This window comes from Bombina bombina, chromosome 5 (genome assembly GCF_027579735.1).
Source record: "Bombina bombina isolate aBomBom1 chromosome 5, aBomBom1.pri, whole genome shotgun sequence".
Classification (NCBI taxonomy): Eukaryota; Metazoa; Chordata; class Amphibia; order Anura; family Bombinatoridae; genus Bombina; species Bombina bombina.
This window is the reverse complement of record NC_069503.1, coordinates 19,121,332-19,133,971: the sequence shown is the minus strand read 5'-3', so window position 1 is coordinate 19,133,971 and position 12,640 is coordinate 19,121,332. Positions and strand designations below refer to the sequence as shown.

General features: G+C 43.1%; 1 protein-coding gene across 1 annotated transcript in view; it reads left to right on the top strand.

Annotated features, from left to right (window-relative positions):
- Positions 1-12,640, top strand: part of LOC128661241 (SCO-spondin-like) — a 624,208-nt gene that overhangs the window by 133,537 nt on the left and 478,031 nt on the right. The window contains exon 44 of the mRNA XM_053715520.1: positions 11,866-12,055. Coding sequence (XP_053571495.1) covers positions 11,866-12,055 — 190 coding nt within the window. The remainder of the gene's footprint in view (positions 1-11,865; positions 12,056-12,640) is intronic.

The following is a 12,640-nucleotide window of genomic DNA, read 5'->3' as shown; positions in this document are numbered from 1 at the left end:
TTAGGCTTTTATTTGGGGGTTGGTTGTGTGGGTTGTGGGTTTTACTGTTGGGGGGGTTGTTTGCATTTTTTTACAGGTAAAAGAGCTGATTTCTTTGGGGCAATGCCCCGCAAAAGTCCCTTTTAAGGGCTATTGGTAGTTTAGTTTAGGCTAGGTTTTTTTTTATTTTGATAGGGCTATTAGATTAGGTGTAATTAGTTTAAATATCTTGTAATTTGTTTTTTATTTTCTGTAATTTAGTGTTTTTTTGTGATTTGGCTAATTTAATTTAATTTATTTAATTGTATTTAATTTAGGGAATTGATTTAATTGTAGTGTAGTGTTAGGTGTTAGTGTAACTTAGGTTAGGTTTTATTTTACAGGTAACTTTGTATTTAGTTTAGCTAGGTAGTTATTAAATAGTTAATAAATATTTAGTAACTATTCTATCTAGTTAAAATAAATACAAACTTGCCTGTAAAATAAAAATAAACCCTAAGCTAGATACAATGTAACTATTAGTTATATTGTAGCTAGCTTAGGGTTTATTTTACAGGTAAGTATTTAGTTTTAAATAGGAATAATTTAGTTAATGATAGTAATTTTATTTAGATTTATTTAAATTATATTTAAGTTAGGGGGTGTTACGTTAAGGGTTAGACTTTGATTTAGGGGTTAATACATTTATAGTGGCGGCGATGTTGGGGGCGGCAGATTAGGGGTTAATAAGTGTAGGTAGGTTGCGGTGACATTGGGGGCTTAGGGGGCCCATCTGGAGGACCACTTCTGCCCGTCTGGAGGACCACTTCTGCCGGCTTCGTTGAGGACATTTTGCCGCTTGGATGAAGACTTCTCCCGGTAAGTGAATCTTCGGGGGTTAGTGTTAGGATTTTTTAAGGGTGTATTGGGTGGGTTTATTTTTTAGGTTAGGGCTTTGGGCCTGCAATAGAGCTAAATGCCCTATTAAGGGCAATGCCCATCCAAATGCCGTTTTCAGGGCAATGGGGAGCTTAGGTTTTTTTAGTTAGGCTTTTTATGGGGGGGTTGGTTGTGTGGGTGGTGGGTTTTACTGTTGGGGGGGTTGTTTGTATTTTTATTTACAGGTAAAAGAGCTGATTTCTTTGGGGCAATGCCCCGCAAAAGGCCCTTTTAAGGGCTATTGGTAGTTTAGTTTAGGCTAGGGTTTTTTATTTTGGGGGGGCTTTTTTTATTTTGATAGGGCTATTAGATTAGGTGTAATTAGTTTAAATATCTTGTAATTTGTTTTTTATTTTCTGTAATTTAGTGTTGTTTTGTGATTTAGCTAATTTAATTTAATTTATTTAATTGTATTTAATTTAGGGAATTGATTTAACTGTAGTGTAGTGTTAAGTGTTAGTGTAACTTAGGTTAGGTTTTGTTTTACAGGTAACTTTGTATTTAGTTTAGCTAGATAGGTATTAAATAGTTAATAAATATTTAGTAACTATTCTATCTAGTTAAAATAAATACAAACTTGCCTGTAAAATAAAAATAAACCCTAAGATAGATACAATGTAACTATTAGTTATATTGTAGCTAGCTTAGGGTTTATTTTACAGGTAAGTATTTAGTTTTAAATAGGAATAATTTAATTAATGATAGTAATTTTATTTAGATTTATTTAAATTATATTTAAGTTAGGGGTGTTAGGGTTAGGGTTAGACTTCGATTTAGGGGTTAATACATTTAATATAGTGGCGGCGATGTTGGGGGCGGCAGATTAGGGGTTAATAAGTGTAGGTAGGTTGCGGCAACATTGGGGGCTTAGATTTAGGGGTTAATACATTTAATATAGTGGCGGCGATGTTGGGGGCAGCAAATTAGGGGTTAATAAATATAATGTAGGTGGCGGCGATGTCTGGAGCGGCAGATTAGGGGTTAATAAGAATAATGCAGGTGTCGGCAGATTAGGGGTTAATAAGTGTAAGATTAGGGGTGTTTAGACTCGGGTTCATGTTAGGGTGTTAGGTGTAAACATAAAATGTGTTTCCCCATTGGAATCAATGGGGCTGCGTTACTGAGTTTTACGCTGCTTTTTTGCAGGTGTTAGACTTTTTCTCAGCCGGTTCTCCCCATTGATGTCTATGGGGAAATTGTGCATGAGCGCGTACGACCAGCTCACCGCTGACTTAAGCAGCGCTGGTATTGGAGTGCAGTGTGGAGCAAAATTTTGCTCTACGCTCACTTCTTGCCTTTTAACGCCGGGTTTGTAAAAACCTGTAATATCCAGCGCTGTATGTAAGTGAGCGGTGAGAATAAACTTCATGTTAGCACCGCACAGCTCATAACGCAAAACTCGTAATCTAGGCGTATGTTTCTGTTTTACAGGTTATTTGAAACTACTGCAGTTATGTAATCAATATAGCTGATTTACATTAAAAATAAGGACAATATGAAAGGCAGATCACACTTATTACTAAGAGTTGAACATAGATAAATAGATACATAATTGTAATTTTAGATATGATGGGCCTGGAAATAAGTGACTTGGGGACAAAAAGCAGGCCCAGATGTGTCATTTGAGACATGTAATAGAGAATGCATTAAAGACTTTGATACTATAATTTCTATACTTATGTTACTTATTAATTGCTATGTTTTAGGAAACTGTTTTTCATTTCTTTACACCTACAGTAAACAAAGTAATCCCTGGAACACCCACACCTGCCACACATGGGGAGGAGCCGTGTCGTTCTGGGCAGTTTCAGTGCCACAATGGACGGTGTGTATCTGCCGGGCCTCACGGAGTTGTGTGTAATGGAGTCAACGACTGCGGTGATCAGTCTGATGAGATATATTGTGGTAACGTTCCTCATGTTTTTATTCATTTTATAGTGAAGATGGTTTGAGTTTCCATATTATATAATCACTTATTTCATTTATTGGAAGGATCCGAATTGCAGAATTTTATCATTCATTTTACTAAACAATGAACTAATGATGCAGTAAGTGCTTAGGAACTAGAAATAAAATGTATTGCTGTTTCCTCAGTATTTAGTATGGGGGGGCACAATCCTAAAACTTACCAGGAAAAAGAAACATAAGTAAAATCTATAAAACTACAATAGTGTGATATAGTTTGGGACAATAAACAAAATATTTGTTTAGTTGTAAACTCACACAATCCCAAATAGGCCATGGTTTATCAATATCTATATAATCGGGGCCATTTATCAAAGGCTTTGCAAGCCTTTCGACCCACTACGTCTGCAGGTTCTCATCAGATCACTGCTTCCCTAATTTTTAACCACCTCTAAAGTGCAAAATTCAAACTCCGCCGTCTAGTCCGACTGGGGAGATTGACATCTCCTGCCCGCGCATGATTTGCTGTGCGCGGGCAGGAGGCGGGATTGCACACAAGGGCAAAATAGCGCTTGTGTGAAATGCTGAATTCTGCCAGGGGAATTCCGCCCGCCAGAGGTGAGCTGTGGCAAACAGGGGCGCGTATGTGCGCCCCTGTCCGCCTCAGCTTGATAAATTGCCCCCATAGTAGGCAATAAACATAATCTAGTATTCTATTTTGATAGGTTTTGATAGGTTTCTTTACATGTAGTGATGATGTTATAATCCGGGAGAGCTTCTATTTTTTTTTTTAAATACATTTGCCACCCCCTTTTGTATACAGTTATTAATCAATTTCTGTGTCTTTCTAGGGCATTAGGACTAATGATTTTTCCACTCTCTTGTAGGCGCAGCTCTAATTCTACCACTCTCTTGTAGGCACGGCTCTAATTCTACCACTCTCTTGTAGGCACGGCTCTAATTCTACCACTCTCTTGTAGGCACGGCTCTAATTTTACCACTCTCTTGTAGACGCAGCTCTAATTCTACCACTCTCTTGTAGGCACAGCTCTAATTCTACCACTCTCTTGTAGGCACGGCTCTAATTCTACCACTCTCTTGTAGGCACAGCTCTAATTCTACCACTCTATTGTAGGCACGGCTCTAATTCTACCACTCTCTTGTAGGCACAGCTCTAATTCTACCACTCTCTTGTAGGCACGGCTCTAATTCTACCACTCTCTTGTAGGCACGGCTCTAATTCTACCACTCTCTTGTAGGTACAGCTCTAATTCTACCACTCTCTTGTAGGCACGGCTCTAATTCTACCACTCTCTTGTAGGTACGGCTCTAATTCTACCACTCTCTTGTAGGTACGGCTCTAATTCTACCACTCTCTTGTAGGTACAGCTCTAATTCTACCACTCTCTTGTAGGTACGGCTCTAATTCTACCACTCTCTTGTAGGTGTGGCTCTAATTCTACCACTCTCTTGTAGGTACGGCTCTAATTCTACCACTCTCTTGTAGGTACAGCTCTAATTCTACCACTCTCTTGTAGGCACGGCTCTAATTCTACCACTCTCTTGTAGGCACGGCTCTAATTCTACCACTCTCTTGTAGGCAAGGCTCTAATTTTACCACTCTCTTGTAGGCACGGCTCTAATTCTACCACTCTCTTGTAGGCACGGCTCTAATTCTACCACTCTCTTGTAGGCACGGCTCTACCACTCTCTTGTAGGTACGGCTCTAATTCTACCACTCTCTTGTAGGCACGGCTCTAACTCTACCACTCTCTTGTAGGTACAGCTCTAATTCTACCACTCTCTTGTAGGCACGGCTCTAACTCTACCACTCCCTTGTAGGCGCAGCTCTAATTCTACCACTGTCTTGCAGGTACGGCCCTAATTCTACCACTCTCTTGTAGGCACAGCTCTAATTCTACCACTGTCTTGTAGGCATGGCTCTAAATCTACCACTCTCTTGTAGGCACAGCTCTAATTCTACCACTGTCTTGTAGGCACGGCTCTAAATCTACCATGTTCTTGTAGGCACATCTCTAATTCTACTACTCTCTTGTAGGCACAGCTCTAATTCTACCACTCTCTTGTAGGCACAGCTCTAATTCTACCACTCACTTGTAGGCACGGCTCTAATTCTACCACTCTCTTGTAGGCACGGCTCTAATTCTACCACTCTCTTGTAGGCACATCTCTAATTCTACTACTATCTTCTAGGCACAGCTCTAATTCTACCACTGTCTTGTAGGCACGGCTCTAATTCTACCACTGTTTTGTAGGCATGGCTCTAATTCTACCACTCTCTTGTAGGCACGGCTCTAATTCTACCACTCTCTTGTAGGCACAGCTCTAATTCTACCACTCTCTTGTAGGCAGGGCTCTAATTCTACCACTCTCTTGTAGGCACAGCTCTAATTCTAACACTCTCTTGTAGGTGTGGCTCTAATTCTACCACTCACTTGTAGGCACGGCTCTAATTCTACCACTCTCTTGTAGGCACGGCTCTAATTCTACCACTCTCTTGTAGGCACAGCTCTAATTCTACCACTCTCTTGTAGGCACAGCTCTAATTGTACCACTCTCTTGTAGGCACAGCTCTAAATCTACCTCTCTCTTGTAGGCACAGCTCTAATTCTAACACTCTCTTGTAGGTGTGGCTCTAATTCTACCACTCACTTGTAGGCACGGCTCTAATTCTACCACTCTCTTGTAGGCACGGCTCTAATTCTACCACTCTCTTGTAGGCACAGCTCTAATTCTACCACTCTCTTGTAGGCACGGCTCTAATTGTACCACTCTCTTGTAGGCACAGCTCTAAATCTACCTCTCTCTTGTAGGCACAGCTCTAATTCTAACACTCTCTTGTAGGTGTGGCTCTAATTCTGCCACTCTCTTGTAGTCACGGCTCTAATTGTACCACTCTTTTGTAAGCACAGGTCTTATTCTACCACTCTCTTGTAGGCACGGCTCTAATTCTACCACTCTCTTGTAGGCACAGCTCTAATTCTACCACTCTCTTGTAGGCACGGCTCTAATTCTACCACTCTCTTGTAGGTACGGCTCTAATTCTACCACTCTCTTGTAGGTACAGCTCTAATTCTACCACTCTCTTGTAGGCACGGCTCTAATTCTACCACTCTCTTGTAGGTACGGCTCTAATTCTACCACTCTCTTGTAGGTACAGCTCTAATTCTACCACTCTCTTGTAGGTACGGCTCTAATTCTACCACTCTCTTGTAGGCACGGCTCTAATTCTACCACTCTCTTGTAGGTACGGCTCTAATTCTACCACTCTCTTGTAGTTACAGCTCTAATTCTACCACTCTCTTGTAGGCACGGCTCTAATTCTACCACTCTCTTGTAGGCAAGGCTCTAATTCTACCACTCTCTTGTAGGCACAGCTCTAATTCTACCACTCTCTTGTAGGTACGGCTCTAATTCTACCACTCTCTTGTAGGCACGGCTCTAATTCTACCACTCTATTGTAGGCACGGCTCTAATTCTAACACTCTCTTGTAGGCACAGCTCTAATTCTACCACTCTCTTGTAGGCACGGCTCTAATTCTACCACTCTCTTGTAGGTACGGCTCTAATTCTACCACTCTCTTGTAGGTACAGCTCTAATTCTACCACTCCCTTGTAGGCACGGCTCTAATTCTACCACTCTCTTGTAGGTATGGCTCTAATTCTACCACTCTCTTGTAGGTACAGCTCTAATTCTACCACTCTCTTGTAGGTACGGCTCTAATTCTACCACTCTCTTGTAGGCACGGCTCTAATTCTACCACTCTCTTGTAGGTACGGCTCTAATTCTACCACTCTCTTGTAGGTACGGCTCTAATTCTACCACTCTCTTGTAGGCACGGCTCTAATTCTACCACTCTCTTGTAGGCACGGCTCTAATTCTACCACTCTCTTGTAGGCAAGGCTCTAATTTTACCACTCTCTTGTAGGCACGGCTCTAATTCTACCACTCTCTTGTAGGCACAGCTCTAATTCTACCACTCTCTTGTAGGCACGGCTCTAATTCTACCACTCTCTTGTAGGTACGGCTCTAATTCTACCACTCTCTTGTAGGTACAGCTCTAATTCTACCACTCTCTTGTAGGCACGGCTCTAATTCTACCACTCTCTTGTAGGTACGGCTCTAACTCTACCACTCTCTTGTAGGTACAGCTCTAATTCTACCACTCTCTTGTAGGTACAGCTCTAATTCTACCACTCTCTTGTAGGTACGGCTCTAATTCTACCAATCTCTTGTAGGCATAGCTCTAATTCTACCACTCTCTTGTAGGTACGGCTCTAATTGTACCACTCTCTTGTAGGCACAGCTCTAAATCTACCTCTCTCTTGTAGGCACAGCTCTAATTCTAACACTCTCTTGTAGGTGTGGCTCTAATTCTGCCACTCTCTTGTAGTCACGGCTCTAATTGTACCACTCTTTTGTAAGCACAGGTCTTATTCTACCACTCTCTTGTAGGCACGGCTCTAATTCTACCACTCTCTTGTAGGCACAGCTCTAATTCTACCACTCTCTTGTAGGCACGGCTCTAATTCTACCACTCTCTTCTAGGTACGGCTCTAATTCTACCACTCTCTTGTAGGTACAGCTCTAATTCTACCACTCTCTTGTAGGCACGGCTCTAATTCTACCACTCTCTTGTAGGTACGGCTCTAATTCTACCACTCTCTTGTAGGTACAGCTCTAATTCTACCACTCTCTTGTAGGTACGGCTCTAATTCTACCACTCTCTTGTAGGCACGGCTCTAATTCTACCACTCTCTTGTAGGTACGGCTCTAATTCTACCACTCTCTTGTAGGTACAGCTCTAATTCTACCACTCTCTTGTAGGCACGGCTCTAATTCTACCACTCTCTTGTAGGCAAGGCTCTAATTCTACCACTCTCTTGTAGGCACAGCTCTAATTCTACCACTCTCTTGTAGGTACGGCTCTAATTCTACCACTCTCTTGTAGGCACGGCTCTAATTCTACCACTCTATTGTAGGCACGGCTCTAATTCTAACACTCTCTTGTAGGCACAGCTCTAATTCTACCACTCTCTTGTAGGCACGGCTCTAATTCTACCACTCTCTTGTAGGTACGGCTCTAATTCTACCACTCTCTTGTAGGTACAGCTCTAATTCTACCACTCTCTTGTAGGCACGGCTCTAATTCTACCACTCTCTTGTAGGTACGGCTCTAATTCTACCACTCTCTTGTAGGTACAGCTCTAATTCTACCACTCTCTTGTAGGTACGGCTCTAATTCTACCACTCTCTTGTAGGCACGGCTCTAATTCTACCACTCTCTTGTAGGTACGGCTCTAATTCTACCACTCTCTTGTAGGTACGGCTCTAATTCTACCACTCTCTTGTAGGCACGGCTCTAATTCTACCACTCTCTTGTAGGCACGGCTCTAATTCTACCACTCTCTTGTAGGCAAGGCTCTAATTTTACCACTCTCTTGTAGGCACGGCTCTAATTCTACCACTCTTGTAGGCACAGCTCTAATTCTACCACTCTCTTGTAGGCACGGCTCTAATTCTACCACTCTCTTGTAGGTACAGCTCTAATTCTACCACTCTCTTGTAGGCACGGCTCTAATTCTACCACTCTCTTGTAGGTACGGCTCTAACTCTACCACTCTCTTGTAGGTACAGCTCTAATTCTACCACTCTCTTGTAGGTACAGCTCTAATTCTACCACTCTCTTGTAGGTACGGCTCTAATTCTACCACTCTCTTGTAGGCATAGCTCTAATTCTACCACTCTCTTGTAGGTACGGCTCTAATTCTACCACTCTCTTGTAGGTACAGCTCTAATTCTACCACTCTCTTGTAGGCACGGCTCTAATTCTACCACTCTCTTGTAGGCACGGCTCTAATTCTACCACTCTCTTGTAGGCAAGGCTCTAATTCTACCACTCTCTTGTAGGCACAGCTCTAATTCTACCACTCTCTTGTAGGTACGGCTCTAATTCTACCACTCTCTTGTAGGCACGGCTCTAACTCTACCACTCTCTTGTAGGTACAGCTCTAATTCTACCACTCTCTTGTAGGCACGGCTCTAACTCTACCACTCCCTTGTAGGCACAGCTCTAATTCTACCACTGTCTTGCAGGCACGGCTCTAATTCTACCACTCTCTTGTAGGCACAGCTCTAATTCTACCACTGTCTTGTAGGCATGGCTCTAAATCTACCACTCTCTTGTAGGCACAGCTCTAATTCTACCACTGTCTTGTAGGCACGGCTCTAAATCTACCATGTTCTTGTAGGCACATCTCTAATTCTACTACTCTCTTGTAGGCACAGCTCTAATTCTACCACTCTCTTGTAGGCACAGCTCTAATTCTACCACTCACTTGTAGGCACGGCTCTAATTCTACCACTCTCTTGTAGGCACGGCTCTAATTCTACCACTCTCTTGTAGGCACATCTCTAATTCTACTACTCTCTTGTAGGCACAGCTCTAATTCTACCACTCTCTTGTAGGCACGGCTCTAATTCTACCACTGTTTTGTAGGCATGGCTCTAATTCTACCACTCTCTTGTAGGCACAGCTCTAATTCTACCACTCTCTTGTAGGCACAGCTCTAATTCTACCACTCTCTTGTAGGCAGGGCTCTAATTCTACCACTCTCTTGTAGGCACAGCTCTAATTCTAACACTCTCTTGTAGGTGTGGCTCTAATTCTACCACTCACTTGTAGGCACGGCTCTAATTCTACCACTCTCTTGTAGGCACGGCTCTAATTCTACCACTCTCTTGTAGGCACAGCTCTAATTCTACCACTCTCTTGTAGGCACGGCTCTAATTGTACCACTCTCTTGTAGGCACAGCTCTAAATCTACCTCTCTCTTGTAGGCACAGCTCTAATTCTAACACTCTCTTGTAGGTGTGGCTCTAATTCTACCACTCACTTGTAGGCACGGCTCTAATTCTACCACTCTCTTGTAGGCACAGCTCTAATTCTACCACTCTCTTGTAGGCACGGCTCTAATTGTACCACTCTCTTGTAGGCACAGCTCTAAATCTACCTCTCTCTTGTAGGCACAGCTCTAATTCTAACACTCTCTTGTAGGTGTGGCTCTAATTCTGCCACTCTCTTGTAGTCACGGCTCTAATTGTACCACTCTTTTGTAAGCACAGGTCTTATTCTACCACTCTCTTGTAGGCATGGCTCTAATTCTACCACTCTCTTGTAGGCACAGCTCTAATTCTACCACTCTCTTGTAGGCACGGCTCTAATTCTACCACTCTCTTGTAGGCACGGCTCTAATTCTACCACTCTCTTGTAGGTACGGCTCTAATTCTACCACTCTCTTGTAGGTACAGCTCTAATTCTACCACTCTCTTGTAGGCACGGCTCTAATTCTACCACTCTCTTGTAGGTACGGCTCTAATTCTACCACTCTCTTGTAGGTACGGCTCTAATTCTACCACTCTCTTGTAGGTACGGCTCTAATTCTACCGCTCTCTTGTAGGCACGGCTCTAATTCTACCACTCTCTTGTAGGTACGGCTCTAATTCTACCACTCTCTTGTAGGCACGGCTCTAACTCTACCACTCTCTTGTAGGCACGGCTCTAATTCTACCACTGTCTTGTAGGCACGGCTCTAAATCTACTACTCTCTTGTAGGCACGGCTCTAATTCTACCACTGTCTTGTAGGCACGGCTCTAATTCTACCACTCTCTTGTAGGCACGGCTCTAATTCTACCACTCTCTTGTAGGCAAGGCTCTAATTCTACCACTCTCTTGTAGGCACAGCTCTAATTCTACCACTCTCTTGTAGGTACGGCTCTAATTCTACCACTCTCTTGTAGGCACGGCTCTAACTCTACCACTCTCTTGTAGGTACAGCTCTAATTCTACCACTCTCTTGTAGGCACGGCTCTAACTCTACCACTCTCTTGTAGGCGCAGCTCTAATTCTACCACTGTCTTGCAGGCACGGCTCTAATTCTACCACTCTCTTGTAGGCACAGCTCTAATTCTACCACTGTCTTGTAGGTACAGCTCTAATTCTACCACTCTCTTGTAGGCACAGCTCTAATTCTACCACTGTCTTGTAGGCACGGCTCTAAATCTACCACTCTCTTGTAGGCACAGCTCTAATTCTACCACTGTCTCTTAGGCATGGCTGTAACTCTACCACTCTCTTGTAGGCACAGCTCTAAATCTACCACTGTCTTGTAGGCACAGCTCTAATTCTACCACTGTCTTGTAGGCACGGCTCTAATTCTACCACTGTCTTGTAGGCACGGCTCTAAATCTACTACTCTCTTGTAGGCACAGCTCTAATTCTACCACTCACTTGTAGGCACGGCTCTAATTCTACCACTCTCTTGTAGGCACGGCTCTAATTCTACCACTCTCTTGTAGGCACATCTCTAATTCTACTACTCTCTTGTAGGCACAGCTCTAATTCTACCACTGTCTTGTAGGCACGGCTCTAATTCTACCACTGTTTTGTAGGCATGGCTCTAATTCTACCACTCTCTTGTAGGCACGGCTCTAATTCTACCACTCTCTTGTAGGCACGGCTCTAATTCTACCACTCTCTTGTAGGCACAGCTCTAATTCTACCACTCTCTTGTAGGCACGGCTCTAATTGTACCACTCTCTTGTAGGCACAGCTCTAAATCTACCTCTCTCTTGTAGGCACAGCTCTAATTCTAACACTCTCTTGTAGGTGTGGCTCTAATTCTACCACTCACTTGTAGGCACGGCTCTAATTCTACCACTCTCTTGTAGGCACGGCTCTAATTCTACCACTCTCTTGTAGGCACAGCTCTAATTCTACCACTCTCTTGTAGGCACGGCTCTAATTGTACCACTCTCTTGTAGGCACAGCTCTAAATCTACCTCTCTCTTGTAGGCACAGCTCTAATTCTAACACTCTCTTGTAGGTGTGGCTCTAATTCTGCCACTCTCTTGCAGTCATGGCTCTAATTGTACCACTCTTTTGTAAGCACAGGTCTTATTATACCACTCTCTTGTAGGCACGGCTCTAAATCTACCTCTCTCTTGTAGGCATGGCTCTAATTCTACCACTGTCTTGTAGGCACAGCTCCCTCTCCTCTGTCCCCTGCTCGGTGGGGATGTCAGCGCTCTCAGTTTTACTGTAAAGCTTCAGCCACTTGCATTGAGGTGGCTCAGAGATGTGATGGACTCCAGGATTGCTCGGACGGAGCTGATGAGTTTGGTTGTGTTATATGGGGACACAGCACCCAGGTGCCAGACACCAGCTTAAGGTACAAGTATGAGATGTGTATGGGTTTAGATGACTTATTATTAAACAAATGTTTTGTGTACTAGAACATTCTTGAGATAAATGTTGTGCTTTTGTGAGGTTTCTTCACAGCTTTTTTGATGATAACATTCTGGCCTCTTATTCAGTTAAGGCACATTGGCTGTGGATAAGTGAATCACTGGAGCAGACTGGACAGACTAGCAGCACTGTCAGCAAATAAATTCAATGTTGTTTTGGTGAATGAACCAATGAATGAACCATACTCTTCCTAACCCGTCCCCTTATAGAGAACACTATGTCAAGCAGTATTATAACCACAGTGTTTTGGTCTTATCTATAAAAAGCAATGTCTATAAAGGATACTGAACAGTGAGAGATGTCAGGAAGCCAGCAGATAACTAGGCTTAATATTGGCCATTGTTAGTGGCTTGTCCTCAAATACAAAACACGGTGTGGTTCTTATACTGTATCCTGGGAAGGGGTAAAGACCTAACTTGCCCAAGAAGGGCCTGTCACAAGCTCTGGGAGCTAATTTGGTGGGCAGCAAGCTTGGCTCGTGTCAGAGTAGAAGCCTAGCTGCACTGTA